We start from the raw sequence: 21,898 nt of genomic DNA on the forward strand, positions 1-21,898 counted from the left end.
TTTTAAAAACTACTAAGAAAAATAATGTAAAGTAAGAAGACTAGAAAATAATAACAAGGGCGGGAGACTAGAAAGTACATCTCACATTAGTCTACTCTTACATCTTTTCCCTATTCCCAATTCCCCCCTCCACTCCCACTCAAATAGTGGACACGGGAAATATAAAAAGAAGAGAGATATGCAGCTATGCTTTAAAAGCAGGGTCCTCTAAAGGCCTATCTTAATGAAATTACTCTTGGTAGAAAGAAAATTGAAGAAAATTAATTGGGAAACTACACAAAGAAAAACGAAAAACACTGAAGAATATTTTGTGCTGCTTTATGAAATCTGAACTTCATCAGAACCACAGTTTGAGGAGGACAAATTTTATTACTGAGTCCAATTCCCAAAGAGCTCATTTTTAATCTACTGTACAGTGTTGCCCTTTTTAAGTTGGTCTATTTAATTAAAAATCATCAAATAAAAACTGTGTCCAGAATGTTCATACTTATCTATATCAATACAAAGGAAAGGGACACTGACTTTTAATTACTGAGCGATTAGAAAGGGCTACAGGGCTTCCCTGGTGGAGCAGTGGTTGGGAGTCCGCCTGCCGATGCAGAGGACGCGGGTTCGTGCCCCGGTCCGGGAGGATCCCACATGCCGCGGAGCGGCTGGGCCCGTGGGCCATGGCCGTCGGGCCTGTGCGTCCGGAGCCTGTGCTCTGCAACGGGAGAGGCCGCAACAGTGAGAGGCCCGCGTACCACAAAAAAAAAAAAAAGAAAAAAAAAGAAAGGGCTACATATTTCTTTTAATGTGAAACTTAAATTTTTTTTCATTATAGATATTTTAAAATGCACATAAGAGTAGAGAGAATAGCATAATAAATCCCTAGGTATCCATCACATACCTTCCATAATTATCAATATTTTACCCATCCTGTTTCATCTGTTCCATTACTTACTGGAGTATTTTAACATCAGACCATTTCACTCACAAATACTTCAGGAGAAAGAATGTCTTCACCTTTTACATGAGCACAAGGCCATTTTCACATCTTAGATTAACAACAGTTCCTAACATTGTCTAATACTCAGTCCATATTCATATTTCCCTGACTGTCTCAGAAACGTCCTTTTATAGTTGGTTTATCTGAATAAGATCCAAACAAAATCCATATTTTATACTTAGCTGTTATGTCTCTTAAGTTATTTCTAATCTAGGAAAGTTCCCTTTCCCACCTTGGTTCAGGTCCCCCTACCCCACCAATGACATTTACTTGTTGAAGAAACAAAGTTATTGGTCCTATGGAATGTTCTAAATACATTCTGGATTTGGCTAATTGTTTCCTCATGGTGGTGTTCAACTTTTTCCTCTACCCTTCCTATTTTCTTTAAATTGGAAGTTAGATCTAGAGGTTTGATTTGATTCAGTTCAATCTTTTTTTTAGCTTTCTATTGTATTAGGAGGTGTGTAATTTCTGGTTGATCCACTTTTAGTGATCCTAAGATTGTCCATAAGGTGGATCACTTGTAAATTAATGGTTTTAGCATCCACAGATAACCCTTGCCTAGGGTCATTATTTCATTAGGGGCTACTAAATGGTGATTTTCTAATTCTATTATCCCTTCTACATTTACTAGGTAGAATTCTATTACAAGAAAATTTCTGCACCAACGATTTGATTACCCCACAGTGAAATTCATACAGGAAAAGCAGGATAAATGCCTTGATTCTTTACCTTTATTTATAAATTCATGATCAAAAACTTTAAATGGATCAAATATCTTTTAAAATTTTTCAGCAAACTGATAAGCCTCACTATTTGACAACGAAGACAAATTTTAACTATTTTAAAAAACTGTAATAACAACACTGAGAATTAGATGCTGAAATGAATATTAAACGGAGTCTGTCATCTTTAAAGTCACTTTTAACTCACTCTCAACAGCACAGTGCTATAAGCCATGAAGTCAGAAACAAAATTCTCAATTACTCTCTTTTTTCTCCTTCTTGCTGAACTTTTTAAAATTTTCTTATTCTTCCATTCTTATTATATATTCAGCAGCAGGCTAAGCTGAAGGCATTTTATGGGGCTCAAAAGACATAATGGCCTCTGCAGTTAAATAATACAGAGAAGAATCCGATTCCTGCTTTGATGCTAAGTTTAGAAGCCATGCAAAGGGAAACTTTCCATGTTTTTCTTTCTTTCATTTCACCAGGACCTTTATTCCTTAAGGCCTGAAATATATCTAGGTCTTGGAATTTTCCTTTTTGCTTCAGTAAGTACTTGTCTGACTATCTGAAAACTGACTGTTGGACTTCATTCAACACTATTTGTTGAATATTCAACAAATATTTATTAGCTCCTCAAAACTCTATTTGACCTTAAATCAATCCTTTTAAGTGTTTCTGCATATTTGGAATAAGAGACAAACTTTAAATAAATGCTGTATTTCTCTTTAATGAAAAATGCCAAATATTTGGTATAATAATACTGAGCTTTAGATTGACCACCAGAAATTCTTTAACAATCTCATGGAGGACAACCTTTCTGAGGGTCCTACAGTTCTCTACTCGTCATCCGCCTTGGTGTGGTTCGACTTTTACTAACAATCGTGAGAAAGACAAGAAGTAATATTGTGGCACATAGTGATGGGGACTCCCCAACCACCAATCTCCCTTTCTCCTTGCTCACAGAACCCCAGTTTTGCCCTTCAGGAAAAGCTCTGTCCTTTCCTCATCCCGGGGTGAATCTTACTTAGATGAAAGTACGAGTGGTGACTTGTTTCCCTCACAAGTGACAGAGTTACGACTGGGCATGTGATGAGATGATAACTGGAATTCTATGGAGCGTTAGAAGAAAGAAACCCACCGAGGAGAGCAGAGCGGAAAGGCAGGAGAAACCCGGGTATCTGATGACATTGCCAAGCCTAAATTAAACAAACCTGGACCCATTCCCAGCTCCATATCCTTGGTTATGTGAAATAAAAAACTCAGATCGTTGAAAGCACTTTTAGTTTGGTTTTCTCTTATGGTAACAGCCAAGGCATCTAACTGATACAAAATGCTTATCAAAAATTGCATTTGAGGGCTTCCCTGGTGGCGCAGTGGTTGAGAGTCCGCCTGCCGATGCAGGGGACACGGGTTCGTGTCCCGGTCCGGGAAGATCCCACATGCCGCAGAGCGGCTGGGCCCGTGAACCATGGCCGTTGAGCCTGCGCGTCCGGAGCCTGTGCTCCGCAACGGGAGAGGCCACAACAGTGAGAGGCCCGCGTACCGCAAAAAAAAAAAAAAAAAAAAAAAAATTGCATTTGACAAGAAAATGAGGAAGGACAACCTAGAACAACAGTCTGAAAAAACAAACAATAAAATAAGTCTTCAGTTCAAAAAACCAGTTACATAATTATAGAATGATGTAAACCACTGGTTTAACAATAGTACAAAGATCTTTACAAGTGGACTGAAAGTAACCCAGCACTACAACGTGGCTAAGGAGAATGCACAGCCATGTTAGGTAATATCATCAGAAACAGAGGCTCAAGATCATGGTGGCGAAGTCATATAAAGCTCAGCACTAATAAACACATTTCTGGAATAAATCAGGTTTTACAACATTAAAAGCAACACTGTAAAACAAGAGATCACCCAAAGGAGTTTACCAGGAGGGTGAAAGATATAGAGACCGTGTAACCTGAGGACAGGTCGAAAGAACTACAAAGGTACAGTCTGGAAGAGGGAAGACTTACGGGGGCATGACAGCGATTTTCAAGGGGTCTCCTGGAAAAGAGGGACTGCACTTGGTCTCGCCATGTCAGAGAAGGGAAGTTGAAGCAACGGTTCGTTGATATTGAAGGTAGATTTAGGCCTAAGAGAGCAATTATCTAACCAATAGAGCAATCAAAAAGTCAAATAAGTTATCACATGAGATAGTGAAATTCACTTTCACTGAGCTGAAGTAAAGACTGCGTGACCATCACACGGAACATTCTCGAACAGTATTTTCCAGAGTAGTAGCAGTACAAACACCATTGGTTGTACGAGAGATGATTTTAACTGGTACATACATTTTATTTTATTCGTTATAAATTTATTTTACCATACATGAAATAAATGTACATACTAAGCTATCAATTCCATGGTTTCATGAATATGTGCTGTTTTAGAATAAGTGAAATAACTATGTAAAGTTCATTTAAAGGAAAACATTAAATCAGTATCTACCATTTAATAAAACTGGATATATTATTTCACGATTTGTTAGCTACAGCCCTAGAATTTATATAGATAAGCAATACAAGGCCCAAAGATTTAAGAAAAAGAAAGAAAACTTTTGAGAGGAAAAATATTTTTAAAAAAGAAAGAAAAGAGAAAAAAAAAAAGAAAGAAAAACATTAAGTTAATCATAATCTAAGTGGTATAAGAAAATGGCAAAAATCATGAAGGTACCAAAATGTCTGAATTTTGGACATGCTGCTTTGTGGGGATTTTTGCACTGAACATGCTGAAACTAAAGTTCCTCCTTTACCAAAGTTGTCTTGGTATTCAGTGGTTCTATGAAAACACGATCATTTATAACTACATTTATTCAAAGAGCCTCCTTTACAATGAAATGGAGGAACTAAAATTTTCTATTATTTTCAGTCAGATCTTAGAGATATTCATTTTTAATAGCTAGAACTATAAAAATGATGTCTACAATCTTCACATAACCTATTATGTGTCTATTATTACAAGAGACTAACATTCTTGCACCTAATAAGCATTTACTGAGGTCTTTCCATGAGCCAGGCACAAATTTGAAAGTAAATTTGCAAGTTTTCATTTGAAGCATCTATTGCTACCTTGAGAAAATTCTTAAAACATTTAAGGTAAAACACCAAAAGAGAATGTCTTTACCATCATGTTCATGAAAAGTATATATGTATTTTAATATGACTGAAGGCCAAACTATTCTCTATGCTACCCATACACACACACAATATCTAGCACATGTAAGAGATTTAGTTTTTAAACTTCTTCAGTAAGCTCTGCCTTATAGTCAGTATTTCAAGCTCTTGCTTCCATATATTCTGAAAATCCTTAGGAATCATAGTGAAGTCCTAAAGGCAATCTTACGATGTCTCTGTGAAAAGTCCACCTACCTCTATCTTAAGGCAGCGTATGGAGGCATATCCTTCCTTACAGCGTAAAGAAAGCGATGCGCCTCTGGAGGAACCGGCGCCACGGTATACTTCCTGCCGGAGGCGTTTTTACTGACTAATGAGAAGCCTGACCTTTTCTTCTTTTCCAGCTCCTTAGGCTAAAAGGTACTTTATGTTTGAATAATCAAATAACAAGTGACATCTAACATGTACACATGTACAAGAAACACTAAAGCTTAAACTTCTTGTCCCCTGAAGACATCTCCCCATGTTTCCACCCCCAAATGGATTTCAACCAAAGAAAAACAATCAGCCCAGAAAGATTCCCTTCCTACCTCCTGAGTGTGTTCCTTGTAGACCTGCAGTGGCCCTGTGGCTCTGGCAGTGTCCCAGAGCTGTAACGAGCCATCACCACTACAGGTGACCAGGATATGCTCATTATTCTCACTCCAGGTCACGTCAAACAAACCATCGTTCCAGTCAAAGCTACACCAGGAAAATTAAAACAAAAAAATCTAGTTACATAGGCAGCTGAACATAAAATAACAATCATTGCTTTTTTTTTTTTTTTTTACAGTTTATCACCTATTTTAACTCACATTATCTCACATGGGCTTCACAAATATGGGAGATTCGTAGAGCAGCCACTTGCCAGATTCAGAAACAACTTCAGAGAGCTTAAAAGAACAGCCCAGTCACACAGCCAGAAAACTGCACAGCTAGGTTAAAATCAGGGCTCCCAACTAGAAATACGGCACCATTTACATGAGGACATGCTGCCACACCTGGGTGCTCACTGCTTTCTGTGTTTCATAGGAGGGAAGAACAAGCACTTGAAAGTACTAATTTAGATCAATAATTTCAGTGTTTCCCATAAATCTTTCACCTGAGCTATCAGCAGGTAGTTATTTTCTGATGAAATTTCCTTTCCTTTCTCTACCCTTGACTAACTCTGATGGAGACGTTAATGAGTCTAACAGTCACACAGACAAGACAGGCATGGAAAGAAGAAAGGGAAAGAAGCGATAATCCACAAAATGGATAATTAGCTCCTGAATGAGTAAAGCTAAAGTACATTAGGAAGAAAGCAAAGATAGGAATGTCAAACAGTATACCAACTAGCTCACATTTTTTTAAGTTTTACAATGTATAAGTGAATACTAAGAGACAAGAGCTTTAGAAGAAAAGTGACATAATCACAAGTTCATGGCAAAAATAAGCTCTATACTATGCAAATCCTGAAGGTTCTTTTATACGGCAAATTAAAACATCTTATTGATCACAAAGATTCAAAACTAATTCTATTAAGGTCTTAAAAGCAACAGAGAACACATATAAGTTTAATAGTTAGAGTCATCTTACCTTCTGAAAAGCCTAAGCCCAGATTCATTTTGATCCAGTATTAGCAGGGTTCCACAGCCTAGGGAGAAAAATGCTGAGGTCATGCTGTTGAACCCGCTGGGGGACCATGTCAAGGCAAAGAGGTATCAAGTACTGAGTACCTAATTTTACAGTCACAAATTTCAAGTTACTTGAGGCCATGTATACAAAATGATCAGGACCGTGCTCTCCATTTCTGTCTCTCTCTCTACATTGTGCTTAGTTAAATATTAAGCTTACCATCTCACCTATGCTTGGAATCCAGACACAGCTCTAACAGGGGAGAGATATTTAAGTGCATACTCTATGGCCAGGCAGGATGACAGGCACACAAACCTTCCAAACAGGTGTTATCATCCCTATTTACAGGTGAGAAACCTCAGGCTAACAGACCCCAGGGATTGTGTATCTTCTACATCACACTGCCTTCACAATAAATCTACAATACCTTCTGGGACTTCCCTGGTGGCACACTGGTTAAGAATCTCCCTGCCAATGCAGGGGACATTGGTTCAATCCCTGGTCCAGGAAGATCCCACATGCCACGGAACAACTAAGCCCACACACCACAACTACTGAGCCTGTGCTCTAGAGCCGGCAAGCCACAACTACCCAGCCCGTGCACCTAGAGCCCACGCTCCACAAGAGAAGCCACCGCAATGAGAAGCCTGTGCACCGCAACAAAGAGTAGCCCCCTCTTGGTGCAACTAAAGAAAGCCCGCGCACAGCAACGAAGACCCAATGCAGCCAAAAATAAATAAATAAATAAATTTATTTTTTAAAAAATAAATAAAATAAATAAAGAGTACTGGTTCCATACTTTAAAAATAAAATAAAATAAATTCAGCATGGAATTTTAAAACAAAATGCCTACTGGAACTCACCACGTACTTGGTGGTAAAATGCTGAACACAACATATCATTATCTACCAAAGAGGAATTATTTTACTAAAGGATCAGCATATTTTAAAAGTTATATTTGTTATTGGGTTGAAGGAAAGAAAACTATTAAATATGACTGACTTAAAAAAACGTATCAATTCCTCTTAAGGCGTTTTTTTTAAGGATCTAATTTAAAATATCATTACAAACTCACGAGTCTTCAACCTAAATGGTAGGCAAGTATCGTAAACCTGAATTTGCAACCACTAAAAGCTAATGGTGAAAATATTAAGGCAAATATTTCTCTCCCTCTCCGTTTTAGAAATCACTAAATCACTGTAGGACCCAACAAAAAATATTGTCGAGAGCTGACATCATGCAATGAATTTTTTCATAGACCTTCAGTGCGTATACAACAGCTACGAGATGAATTAAAAGAAAGCCCGTAAGTCAAGAATAGAACCCCGCCTTTCAACCTAGTCCAGGACCAGAGACCATTAACCTGAACCTCTTAACTGCCTGCAAATGTTTGTATTCCTCCGGAGACAAGAAAAAGCGAGAAAAGAACGTGAACAATTTCGTGTTGGCACTTGCGGGGAAACTCCTGGCGTCTGCTCAGGAGCATCCTTAAGACGCACAGCCGGAATGCTGCCTGTGGGGAATGTGGTCCAATTAGTGGGTACTGGGGTGACCCTGCAGACCGTCTTCCAAGAGCTGTTGGTCCCGTCGGACCGGTAGAAGGGGCCCCACAGGTTCAGCCCGCTCTCCGCAGGGCCACGTGTACCTGGAGGGGTGTGTGTCACTAGGAGCGATGGTGTCGGTGCGCTCTAAGGCATAAGAACTAGGGGCACTAGGCATCTTCCACACGCTACTTCCGCACTGTAACTGGAAAAGATGATGGACTCGACTCTCAACCAACTCCCCAGCCTGGACAAAGGCGGTCAGGGAGCCAGGCATTCCTCCTCTGCTTCCCCTGGTGTTCTTTTCTGGCGCCGTCTACTGTCGGAAGTGCTTTTGGACCACCAGAGGGAGCTGGAACTCAGCTGGAACCCGCCCCCGCCCCGGCGGCTCAGCGCGGCCCGGCCTCACCCGCGATGCCGTAGTGCTGCGCGGTGGCGCAGGCCAGGCGGCCCGGCAAGTACGGGGAAAACTCGGCTGCATAGCCGTGGCGGCCGGTCACCCGCAGCGTCCGCACCGCTCCGCCACGCGCCGCGCTCATCCCGCCCGCCGCCTGCGTGCCTGGCCGCCCCAACCGCCGAAGCCCTTCCGAGTTGGAGGCGACCGGTCCGGACTCGCTAAGAGAATTAGAGATCCTAGAAGCTGAGACGGAAGTGAGGACACTGGGTGCCCTGAATGCTAGGTTTCGATTGGTCCGCAAAGGAAAGGGAATTGACTCTGACGGAGGCCATTTTTGTCTTGGGCAAAACAGATGCTTGGCGCCCGCTGTGACGAAGTAGACGTGAGGGCAGTATTTCTGAGAGTTAGGTGGTGATTCTGACACCTTCTGTTTTTACGTATCAGCCTCCACTGCGGGCTATCTGGTTTTTATTAATTTATTGACCTTTTGAAAGACTGGCATCAGGAAATGTGGCTGATGATTACAAAATGAGACAAGTTACAGCAAAGTCTGAAACCGTGCTGCGAGTCCAGAAGGCAATTGAGCGCCGTGTTGCCCGAGGTAAATTAAAGCAAAGTTAAATCAGCGGTAGTCAAGCTAAGGCAAAAAAAATCGTAAGAAACTAACTTAAAATTTTTAAAAAATTCTTCCTATATTTATTGTATAGTAGTAAGTGCTCAGATGCCAGAGATGAAAACGAAGGCTCCTTCATCCATTCAAATATTTACCAGGCATATACCATGTAGAGGGTGGCCATATATTGCTTATCTGCTAAACAAGACCCTTCTGAGAATAAGAGAGAGTGCAGTTAATAATTAAGCCAGGTCAACAGGTACAAACCTAGTCATATGGCCACTTTATACACAAAGGACGGTGCTAGGCACTGGGGATTCAAATGCAATAAGATATAGTTTGTGTCATCAGTTAAGTGTAATCAAAAAACTGTAGATGCTATGAGAAATATATAGGGGCTATTTTTAAAAGGAATTGTCAGTGCTGGAAGATGGGGGATGGGAGAAAAACCTTCAGAAAACAAGTAATGTTTGTGTAAATGATGATAAGGTTTTCTTTAAATAGACAAGGAGGTGGAGGTCATTATAGGAGCAGGAATAACAGGAGACCTAAAACAGCATGACCCATAGGAGATTGTGGCTGCCAGGTATCAGCCTGCCCAGATGAAAGGGGTATGGTGAAGAGTATTGGACGGAGAGACTAGAATATTGTATTGGTTCATGAAGAGTCTTGTGTGCAATACCAAGGGAATTTGACTTCTACTGTAACGTAAACAATGGGGAACCATCAAAGTTTTCTAATGTGAGAAATTAGATGACCAAGTTTTCATTTTAAAAGATCTTCTGGCAACACAAACTGGAAAACAGATTGGAAATGGGGAGGCCAGTTAAGACTTTAGCAATAGTTCAAGCAAAAGATAAGAATTTAAACAAAGATTATGGTAATGGGGGTGAAAAGAGTCATGCTCTACAGTATTGTGAGATTTACGCCTAGGAGGCCAGCCAGTTTCTCACAGTAAATATCGGGAAAAAACCACTTTGTGCATCCTGCAGGGGGAAGAGAAAAGGAACCATTTTGAAATAAGCCAGCGCATTCGGTTCTTCTTAACAAGGCCTGGTCTCAGGGAAAACTAGTTAACGAGAGCCTAACCTAGTAGTATATTTTCAGAGCCTAACTAACCTGAAAGTTCCCTTGTGCCCGTTTTCAATCAAACCCACGCCTACCCCCTGATCCACCAGTGACCTGTTTTTTCCTGTTAAGGACTGCCTGAAATTCCAGTACTAGAAATGTACTTTGTTGTTGTTTTTATTTATTTATTTATTTATTTATTTATTTATTTATTTAAATTTTGGCTGTGTTGGGTCTTCGCTGCTGCGTGTGGGCTCTCTCCAGTTGCGGCGAGCGGGGGCCACTCCTCGCCGCGGTGCACGGGCCGCTCACCGCAGCGGCCCCTCCCGTTGCAGGGCACAGGCTCCAGGCGCACGGGCCTCAGCAGTTGCGTCACTCAGGCTCAGCAGCTATGGCACGCGGGCTCCAGAGCGCAGGCTCAGCAGCTGTGGCGCATGGGGCTCAGTTGCTCCGCAGCATGCGGGATCTTCCCAGACCAGGTATTGAACCCGTGTCCCCTGCATTGGCAGGCAGACCCCCAACCACTGTGCCACCAGGGAAGCCCTTCCCGTGAGTTTTTTGATTGATTACTTGAAGACTCCTCTTTTAAAGGCAAGTAGGCTATAGGACAAAGAATACTGAGGTTCAATCTCAATTTGCCCTTTACTTTTCAGTAATATACTTTCCCTAGATTCTTGTTTCTTCCTATGTAAAAGGGAAAGGTTTCAACTGAATCAATCGTTTCTAGCCAGGAGGTCTTTAAAACTATAACAGGATTAGATAAACTAATCTAAATATTTCAAAAGCCAAACAGGAATTACACATTTATAATTCTGCATCAAAGGCCAGCCTGAAATTGTACTTTTCTTTGTTTTTAGGCTGAGATTATGTGAATGCAGTGTGGTTACACTCATTCTCTAATGTTGATATTAACTTCTGATTGATTGCTTATGAAATCGTAATGTTTCTGGAGCTCACGAAGGAAAAAACTTTGAAAAGGTTTATAGATATTGAACAGGTTGATCTCTAAGGTTCTGTGCAGCCAAGAGGATTGAGGAATGTAGTTGCTGCCTGTCATGCACACCTTATTGGGATAATTGAAAACTATGAATGGTAGTTAGATAAAAACTATTGTATCCATTTGTGTCCCAAATTTGATGACTGTACTGTAGCTACATAAGAGAATGCCCTTATTCTTAGGAAATACTTAGGAAGTAATACGAGGTAAAGGGAATTATAAAAGGATAACTCTTCAAATGGTGCAGAAAAAATAAATAATATAAACAGGCACAGTAGAGAGAAAGATAAAAACAAGTGTGGTTTAAAATGTTAAAAATTTGGTAATCTGGGTAAAACATATATGGGCACTTCAAGTATTATTCTTATAAATTTTCTGTAAGTTTGAAATTATTACAATTAAAAGGTTTTCTTAAGTATATGATTAAAGATTTTACTAATTCAGACTTTTCTTTGTCCAATTAGTTTGAGTTAGTAAGAAATGGCTCTAATTTGTTAAGTAACACCTGGAGGCCCTGTACTGATGCCCACATAGTCCCTATGGGTGAATCACATACCAGAAATGTCTGTTGTGTGATTCCGCTAGGACTTCTGACTTCTATAGATTTGAGAGCATATGTCTGAGAAGAAAAACAGAAGTTTCCTCCTACTTAAGTCTAGAATGAAACACAGCTAATCAAGTGGAAATGTCAATGGGGAAATCCAGGTCAACTATAATTCCCATCATGACTAAGTGGCATAAAGACTCAGAATATGGTGTCCTAGAGCTGACCTCAGGAGGAATCACAGTCAGATCAGGATCACTCATTTCCAGGATTCTTTGTAAGGTTGACTCGACAATTCATAAATCTTACCATTTACAATGAACACAAACCTAGGTCACTATATATATTTCATTCTCTCAGACAAATATGCGCAATAGTACGAAGCTATTTCTCAGGACTGTGTATGTGTTTATATATTCTTAAGAAAGATAAGTTCAGATAGAGAAACAACTTACCAAGTACAAAAGGAACATACATGGTCATCTTAAAGTGAGTATCAGACATTAAAAACCTAGTATGTTCATTACCTGCCTTGGATTTCTTAGCTCTGGAAAATAGCATATTCTTCAAAAGCTATCATTTTCATTAACTAAGAAGTAGAAACAGCACTGATTTCCTTCAAACCTGTGCAAAAAGGCAGGCATGCTTTCATGTGAAAGAGAAATCTTAGAAGTTGTCTGGCATTCTTCTCATAGTCCCCAGACTGCGTGATGATTTGCGGTACAGCATTATTCACAGTAAAAAAAAAAAAAAAAGTGGCTGCATTGTGTGTCAATCCATTGCAAATAATGATGAATACAAATTTTAGCTCAGATGTGGTTGACGGTATGATTCTGAGCAAATAACTTATCTCTTCGAGCCTCAGTTTTTCATAATATAGAGCTTCTGAGAAGGGCAAGCAGAGCAGTGAAGGATCTGGAAGCCATATGACTTAGAGAATTGTTAAGAGTACTGGGATACCACTACACACGTATAAGAATGACCAAAATCCGGAACACTGACAACATCAAATGTTGGTGAGAATGTGGAGCAGCAGGAACTCTCATCCATTGCTGGTGGAGTGCAAAATGGTACAGATACTTTGGAAGACAGTTTGGTGGTTTCTTACAAAACTAAACATACTCTTATAATACAACCCAGCAGTTGTGCCCCTTGGTATTTACCCACAGGAGCTGAAAACTTATGTCCACAGAAAAACCTGCACATGGTTGTTTATAGCAGCTTTATTTATAATTGCCAAAACTTGGAAGCAACCAAGATGTCTTTCCATAGGTGAATGGATAAATAAGCTGTGGTGTATCCAGACAATGGAATATTATTCAGCACTAAAAATAAATGAGCTATCAAGTCATGAAAAGATATGGAGGGACTATACATACATAATACTTAGTGAGAGAAGCCAATCTTACTGTATGATTCCAACTATGGCATTCTGGAGAAAGCAAAATTATGGAGACAGTAAAAAGATCAGTGGATGCCAGGGGCTGGGGATTGAGGGGGTTGGAAAAGATGAATAGGCAGAGTACAGAGGATTTTTAGGGCAGTGAAAATATTCTGTATGATTCCATAATGATGGATACATGTCATTACACATTTGTCCAAACCCACAGAATGTACAACACCAAGACTGAACCCTGATGTAAACTATGGACTTTGAGTGATTATGATGTGTCAATGTAGGGTCATCAGTTTTAACAAATGTACCACTCTGGTGGGACATGTTCATAGTAGGAGAGGCAACACATGTGCGGGGTCAGGGAATGTATAGGAAATCTCTGTACCTTCCCCTCAGTTTTGCTGTGAACCTAAAACAGCTCTAAAAAATAGTCTTAATTTTACAGAAAGTCTGGTGCATTAAAAACAAACTTTAATGTTCTTAAGTAAATTGAAAAGTTTTATAATTTAATTTTATTCTTCACCACTCTTCAGAGAGAAAACTTTCAAAAAGCTAAAAAAGAAAATAAAATCTCCCCTCCCCCACCTCACTAACAAGGATTGCCTACAGATTTCTTCTGAAAGATTCTTTTGTTCCCTACACCCACTAACTTTTCTGGGTGTTCTTTAATGCTACCCCCTACGCAGGAAAAGTCTTTGCTTTGTTATCCCACAAGCTCTCTGTCCTCTTTCATATTCTCCCTCGAGCTTGAATACTTCCAGAAGTTCTAACTCATCTCTAGAACTTAACTTCTGAATATGAAAAGAACATTCATCTAATATCATTTTTAAGAATTGTAATTGCTTTTCTTATTTTCTCTTTTTTTTTGGGGGGGGGTTGTGCAGGTCATATCCTTTTTATGACAAGTTTAATGAATAAAATATTTATAAGGATAATGATTATTAAGGATTTTTTTTTTTAATGGAAACAGCAGTGGGCTGAATGTTAGGAATCTTTGTTTTATGTTTTGGGACACATTGCTTTACATTTTGGTACTCTCTCTCAGGTGTAAAATAAGTGTGATAGATTCTGACTCTTTTTATCTCTTAATATCATGACTCCAAGATTTGTCTTAAAGAAAAGTGATTGTAAATGAAGGTTTTTTTAATTCAAAGTAAGACCACCAGGCTGTAGCCATACTTTATTCCAAAACTTGGATTCTATATTTCATAGACAACAGAGTAACATTTCCTGTTAGAGGTGCGTTGATTTTAGGTAGCATCACAACCCAAAGCTTAATTCAGAAAGTAAATATTGCGAAAATCATGCTCCTCAAGAAGAAGAAATTGTGCCATAAAATTAAAAGAGACATAAAATGGCCTTGAGTTAGTTTTCTTTAAAATCTTACTATTTGTTTTTAAGATCTTTATCCAAATATTAAAAATATGCAGACATTTTCTTGTACATTTTACAACTGAGAAAAATAATACATGCACATGGTTAAAAAAATTATTCAAGAGTATATAGTGAGAAGCAGTGTCCTTCTCACTCTAACTTTTCAGTGCCCCTGGTCAGAGAGCAATATAGTGTTTACTAAAAAAAATAAAGTGCAGAACAGGGCTTTAATATGCCACCATTTGTGTTTTCAAAATGTGTGTATGTGTGTAGATGTCCTGTTATTCAATTGATAGAATATCTCAAAAGAAACACAAGGAAACTGGTAATAGTGGTTGCCACTGGGAAGCAATAATGGAGACACTAGGAGATAAGATGGAATCAAGACTTGCTAGTCACTGGATATTTTTTTAAAATCTTTTAATTTTAAACCATATGCAACTATCAGTTAAAAATTCCCACAATATATCTTGGAGACCATTCCATAACCACACACAGTCTTAATCCCATGCTTTTTAACAACATAGAAGTATCTTAATCTACTTGACATTATGTATATTCAGTTTTACCCCAAATAATATTGCTGAGAACAGGCTTTGGAACTAAGCAGATCTGGTTTGAAATCCAGGTTCCACCCTCTCAGTTCAACTGTGGGCAGTTCTTCTCTGTAAATGGATATAATAATAGCCTCTAGGGCTGTTGTAAGGATTTAGTGGTCAGTTTATGCAAAGGGCCTAGTATTATGCCAGGTACATAGTAAGCGCTCAGTGAAGTTTAGATTTCTTTCTCTCTTGGCTTTTTAGTCATTTGAAAAAGTTAGTTAAATGCCTGAAACAGAAAGACAAAAGTATGTTGTTATTGTTGTTATTAACTATTTCTGTCTTTGTGTTCGTAGTAGACTTCTGCTCTGAAGAAATAAATTCTGAAGAGTAAGTGTTAAATTAAATGGGATCTAAGACCATGTACCCTTTGAAAGGAAGCTTGTTTTTTTATTTTTCAGGTAGTTAAATCAGGGAAATGAGAGCGCATGGAGCAATTATCCAGTCTTATAGTCAGTTAAGCTATCCAATTTGAATAATTTAAGCCCAAAATGAAGAAGCAATTTGAGACATTAAACTAACATATAGCTTATGTATATCATCTACTGCGTTGCCACAGTTATCAAGAAAGGATGGTGGAGCATGGCTCTCTGTGTTACTGTTTGCGGTGGTCTGAACTGTGTTCCCCCTCCCCCCACCCCCAGTTTATATGTTCAAGCCCCAACCCCCAATGTGACCAAATTTGAAGATAGAGGCTTTATGGAGGTGATTAAGGTTAAATGAAGTCATAAGGGTGGGGCCCTAATCCAAAAGGATTGAAGTCCTTATAAGAAGAGGAAAAGACATGAGAGTTCTTTTCTCTCTGCGCGTACACAGCGGGATAGCTGTGTGAGGGTACAGCAAGAGGGTGGCCATTTACAAGCCGGAAAGAGACCCCTCACCAGAAACTAAATTTGCCAGCACCTTGATCATGGACTTCTAGTCTCCAGAACTGTGAGAAAATGAATAGCTATTGCTTAAGCCACCCAATCAGTGGTGTTTTGTTACGGCATCCTGTGTAGACTAATATACTACTGAAGGAATTTCCCCCCCTGTCAAGACATCTGGAAAATATGCTGTTGCTTTTGTTGATACATATGCCAATCTTTCAATCAAAAGTGTTTCTAAGACAAAAACAAAAACAAACCAGAGATATAGTACAAATTCAGAATCTTTCAAGAAGTTATTTACTGTTACTCTAGCAGTTAAATAAAATGCTGTGACAGTAATTGAACTTAATCACTGTCATTTTACAAATTAGGAAACTCAGGCCAAAAGAAAGGAAGTCGGCTCTTCCACAACTGAGCCAGAACTGAGCGTATTGCAGGTGCACAGAGCTCTTACCATTACACCCACTACTTTAGAGCCACACGTCTCTTCCATTCCTGGGGCTACAGGGCATGTTAAAGAGGAGAGGAAGGGAGAAGCTGACTGCACTCTCACCTCCCGCTTACATCATTAAGAGGTATTATGTATTTCATCTACTGCGTTGCCACAGTTATCAAGAAATGATGGTAGAGCACGGCTCTCTGTGTTACTGTTTGTGGTGGTCTGAACTGTGTTCCCCCTCCCCCCACCCCCAGTTTATATGTTCAAGCCCCAACCCCCAATGTGACCGAAGGGTTTAAGGACACACAGTCTTTTACCTGAACCAAATACAGGACCTCTCAGAGGAGTCCTTTTTTTTTCTCTTATTTACGAAATCAGGGAGACCTTTTTGACTCAGATTATAAATACAGTAAGGAATCGGCAGATTATTTTGAGAACTAAGGATAGTGGATTTCACTCAGTGAAATGAGTGACAGCCCATACCCCACACTCCTTAAACAATAACTGTCTAGGTGGGATAATCACTGTAAAAATTTAAAGATGGGTAGAAGTCTAATATTTAAAGTTAGGTTTTATATATATTATTTTTTACAAGGGTAAAAACAGCCCCCAAAGTACTACATATATATGATGAGTCCCCTTTATGATGCTCTAAATTGTCTCCTTGTACATCTGTCTATCCACCTGTCTATCTACCTATCATCTCTCTATTTATAGATACATACATACACATGCACACGCATTATATTGAAGATTAAGATATATGTGACAAAGGCTATTGCTTATCCAACATCCATTCTCTCCTTCTTTCCTGGTAACAAAACCTCCAAATTGTTGGCTGCATATACTTGCCATGTTTAAAGCTACAGTTTCCAGGCTCCCTAGCAGATATCCCTTTTCTAAGTGGATATAATTGGGCGAGGCTTCTAAGAAAGCTGTTTTAAAAGAACTAATTAGCATGAAGTCACGGTCTTTTGCCTGCACTCCCCTCCTTCCTGCTGCCTGGAATATAGACATGATGACTGGACTACATCAGCCATTTTCTGAGTATGAGGTGATCCTGAGGATGAAAGCTATGAGACAAGGCTGAGAGAACGAATAGTGAAGGAGTCAAGATCCTTAGTGACAGTGGAGCCACCAGTGGAGCCTTGGACTGACTAAATCTGGACTTACTTTATATGAGAGAAAAAATTATATTTTGAGCCTTAATTATTTCAGATTTCTATTATATGTAGTAATGAGTGTATGTTCCACGCTGGCAGGAATCTTTGCCTGTTATGTTCAGTGGTGTATCCCAGGGACCTGAGATAGGCATTCAGGAAATATTATTATTGAGTGATTGCAGCGTAATACAAGCCTAAACCCTCACTGTATTTTTTGTAATAGTGCAAAGAGTAAATTAGGAAATCTCTGGAGTTTTTCGCATTGCTAAAGAGAAGTTAAGAAAATATTGAAGTGAGCAAACACAAAACAGCTGGAACCTTGGCCAAGAGTGGTACAGGAAAATTTCCAGTCTAAGCTAAAAATAGTGTGGTCTCTCTGGAAAGGACAAAGGCTGGTTCCAACTGGGATAAATTGTTTATGATAATCCTGACCATGGAAAAAATTCTGAGGGACTCTGAGATATTAGCCACTCCTTCCCTAGTAATACGTGACTACAGCGTTGTAGAATACTGTAGTTCATCCCACAGGCTAGGTTTTCTAGAATAAAAACAAACATATACATAAATAAACCCACTCCTATACTGGATTTTAGGCACTTGAAGTCAACTCCAGGTCTAATTTGTTTGAATCTCCAGAATCTTAAAGAATGCTCAATGTACAGTAAGCCTTCCATAAATGTTTGACAACTTGAGTTGAATTGGAAAATTAAGGAATAAGAGAGACATGAAATATTTTTTATCTTCTCCTATCTCTCCCTTTCCCTCTCTTCACACCTCTCCCCACACCTGTACTCTCCAACTGGAGTCCAGCTTTGCTAGGCATATGGATGGAAGTAGAGTCAAAGACTGCCTGAAACTCCAGTACTAGAAACATATTCCCGGGCTTCCCTGGTGGCGCAGTGGTTGAGAATCTGCCTACCAATGCAGGGGACACGGGTTCGACCCCTGGCCCGGGAAGATCCCACATGCTGCAGAGCAACTAAGCCTGTGCACCACAACTACTGAAGCCTGCGCACCTAGAGCCTGTACTCTGCAACAAGAGAAGCCGCCACAATGAGAAGCCCGCGCGCTGCAACAAAGCATAGCCCCCGCTCGCCGCAACTAGAGAAAGCCTGCATGCAGCAACGAAGACCCAACACAGCCAAAAATAAATAAATAAATTTATGTATTTATTTATTTTTTAAAAAAGGAATTTATTCCCTGTGACTTTTTAAATTAATTAAAGATTCCTCTTTTAAATGCAAGTAAGCTATGGGACAAAGAATACTGCGTTTTAATCTCAATTTGCCCTTTAATTCTCAATTCCATACTTTCCCTAGATTTTTATTTCTTCCTCTGTAAAATGGACAAGTTTCAACTGGATCAATAATTTCTAGCTAGGAGGTCTTCAAACACTACAACAAGATTAAACTAATCTAAATATTTCAAAAGTTAAATAGGAATTGCACGTTTATAATTCTGCAGCAAAGGCCAGACAAAATTCTAATTTTCTTTGTTTTTAGACTGAGGTTATATGAATGCAGGGTGGTTACATTCATTCTCTGATGTTGATATTAACTTCTGATTAATCGCTTATGAAACCATGACATTTCTGGAGCTCATGGAGGAAAAAACTTTGAAAAGGTTTATAGGTATTAAACAGGTTGATTTCTAAGATTCTGCACAGCCAAGAAAACTAAGGCATAGACTTGCTGTCTGCCATGCACACCTTATTGGTACTCTTCTTTAAGCTTTATTGAGGTGTAATTGGTAAATAGAAATTGTATATATTTATACATGTTTCGCTATCATTTTGAAATGATGTCCACAATCAAACTAGTTAACATACCCATCACCTCACATAGTCGTGTGTGTGTGTGCATGTGTGTGTGTGTTGAGAATACTTAAGATCTACCCTCTTAGCAAATTTCAAGTATATGATCCAGTATTGTTAACTATAGTCACCGTGCTGTACATGAGATCTCCAGAACTATTCATCTTGCATAACTGAAACTTTGTGTCCTTTGACCAACATTTTCTCATTTCCCCCACCCCAGCCCCTGGCGACCACCATTATACTCTGTGCTTCTATGTATTCAACTATTTTAGATTCCATATATAAGCAGGATTATGTAGTATTTGTTCTGAGTCTGGTTTATTTCACTTAGCATAGTGTCCCAAATCACAGGCTTTCTTTCTTCTTCAAAACTGAATAGTATTCACTTATTGTGACATTTAACAGAAGTCTTGAAGAGGAGGTAAGATACCAGGTCATTCAAGGTCCAGCAGAGAGACCATTTCCAGCACTTAGAACACTTAGAGCATTAGCAGCACTTATACAGAGCTCCCTTTATTATTATAATATGCTTGTCTACTACCTATCCTCATTATCATTTCAGGGTATTTGGTTTTTCACAACTGAGATAGAAACTGTTTTCATCTAAACATTCATTAAACATCAGCATTGTGTAACTTCTAAACTTGGCCAATGCTGTGGAAGACTGAAATAATGTAGGTAGACATGGCTAGATGTCAGGTTTACGTAAGGATCTACAATTATATTTAAATTGTTTTGCTTTTATAACTGCTATGGTGACCTCATAAAGACTCTAGTTGCAAATATTTACCAACCCACATCTTTATTGAAACTAGTTTATCTTTCCCATGGAGATAGACAGGAAGTAAAATAATTGAAATGCATGGTCTTTCCACCCAGGTGAATCCGATTATCCAAGGTAAATGAACAGGTTGCTATGTTTAAGGCTGCATATGGTAGTTATAGGAAAGAATTCCAGAAAAGGATGGGTAATTTCTTTTTCCCTTTTAGTTCTGTGCAGCATTGTGCTGGGCACGTAGGAAGCCTTTAATCAATGTTTGCTAGAGGGTAACATAATCATCATCCAAACACTTTAAGCATTATCTTCGAATATGAAGGATATTTGGACTAATGTACTGTAAAGTGTCTTTGCGCTCCGAGAGTCCATAATTGTGGGCTAATTGTCTGTATTACTCATTGTTCATCACTAACGACTTGAAATCTTGTAGGAATGCAATATGATACAGTCAATGTGCAAAACAGTATAGCAGTTCCTCAAAAAATTAAACATAGAATTACCATATCATCCAGCAATTCCAATCCTGGATATATACCCAAAAGAACTGACAAACAAGTATTCATACACCCATGTTCATAGCAGTATTATTCACAATAGCCAAAAGGTGGAAGCAACTCAAGTGTTCACAGACAGAAGAATGAATAAACAAAAGGCGGTATATACATACATACAATTCAACCTTAAAAAGGAAGGGACTTCTTGGGACTTCCCTGGTGGCCCAGTGGTAAAGAATCCGCCTTCCAATGCAGGGGACATGGGTTCGATCCCTGGTCAGGAACTAAGATCCCACATGCTGCAGGGCAACTTAGCCCGCGAGCCACAACTACTGAGTTCACGCGCCTCAACTAGAGCCTGCGTGCAGCAGAACCACAGAGCCCATGCACTCTGGAATCCGCGCACCACAACTACAGAGCCCACGCGCCCTGAAGCCTGTGTGCCACAACTAGAGAAGAGAAAACCCACCCGCCACAACTAGAGAGAAGCCCGCGCACCACAAGGAAGAGCCCACTCGCCCCAACGAAAGATCCCGCATACCTCAGTGAAGATCCCATGTGCTGCAACTAAGACCCAACGCAGCCAAAAAAAATTAAAAGAAAGAAAATAAAATTTAAAAAAAGGAAGGGACTTCTGACACATGTTACAACATAGATGAACCTTGAGAACATTATGCTAAGTGAAATAAGCCAGCCCCAAAAGAACAAATATTATATGATTTCATTTATATGAGGTACATCGAGCAGTCAAATTCATAGGGACAGAAAGTAGAATGGTGGTTGCCAGGGGTAAGAGGAGGGGGCAATAGGGAGTTATTGCTTAATGGGAATGCAGTTTCCATTTGGAAAGATGAAAAAGTTTGGGATATGGGTGGCAGCGGTGGTTGCCCAACGATATGAATGTACTTAATGCCACTGAACTGTACACTTAAAATGGTTACAATGGTGAGTTTTATGATACGTATATTTTACTACAATAAAAAAGTTTTAGCATCTTAACCAGAGTGTTAGTATTTACTGAACTTTTATGTAGAAAGAGAGGCAAAAATCTGTATGATTGACATAATCTGAACACAGTAGAAAATGCATTTAACCATTTTTCATATCTACTGGAAAGACAGAGCTGTTAAGAGCACAGGCCTTCAGAATCAGGGACTTAGGACTGAACCCAGGCCTTGTGTTTTTTAACTTGTATAACGAGGAGAGTCTGACATCTTTTTATCCACTTTCAGCTCTGGGGCAGTATAACATTTTAGGTGAGCTGCACATGTAATGACAGTCCCTTG

At 39.3% G+C, this 21,898-nt stretch overlaps 1 protein-coding gene and 1 long non-coding RNA gene across 2 annotated transcripts in view; one reads left to right on the forward strand and one right to left on the reverse strand.

The window, feature by feature from the left end:
• Positions 1-8,690, reverse strand: part of PEX7 (peroxisomal biogenesis factor 7) — an 86,296-nt gene extending 77,606 nt beyond the window's left edge. Inside the window, exons 1-3 of the mRNA XM_067701963.1 lie at positions 8,475-8,690; positions 6,486-6,543; positions 5,459-5,609 (exon numbers count right to left, since the gene is read on the reverse strand). Of these exons, the coding sequence (XP_067558064.1) occupies positions 5,459-5,609; positions 6,486-6,543; positions 8,475-8,604 (339 nt within the window). The 5' untranslated portion in view covers positions 8,605-8,690. The remainder of the gene's footprint in view (positions 1-5,458; positions 5,610-6,485; positions 6,544-8,474) is intronic.
• Positions 8,481-21,611, forward strand: LOC137204505 (uncharacterized). The gene is made up of 2 exons (XR_010933667.1): positions 8,481-9,063; positions 18,335-21,611. It is a non-coding gene; the product is annotated as an uncharacterized lncRNA (long non-coding RNA).
• Positions 21,612-21,898: the final 287 nt, after the last annotated feature.

Source organism: Pseudorca crassidens, chromosome 13 (assembly GCF_039906515.1).
Source record: "Pseudorca crassidens isolate mPseCra1 chromosome 13, mPseCra1.hap1, whole genome shotgun sequence".
NCBI classification, from domain to species: Eukaryota; Metazoa; Chordata; class Mammalia; order Artiodactyla; family Delphinidae; genus Pseudorca; species Pseudorca crassidens.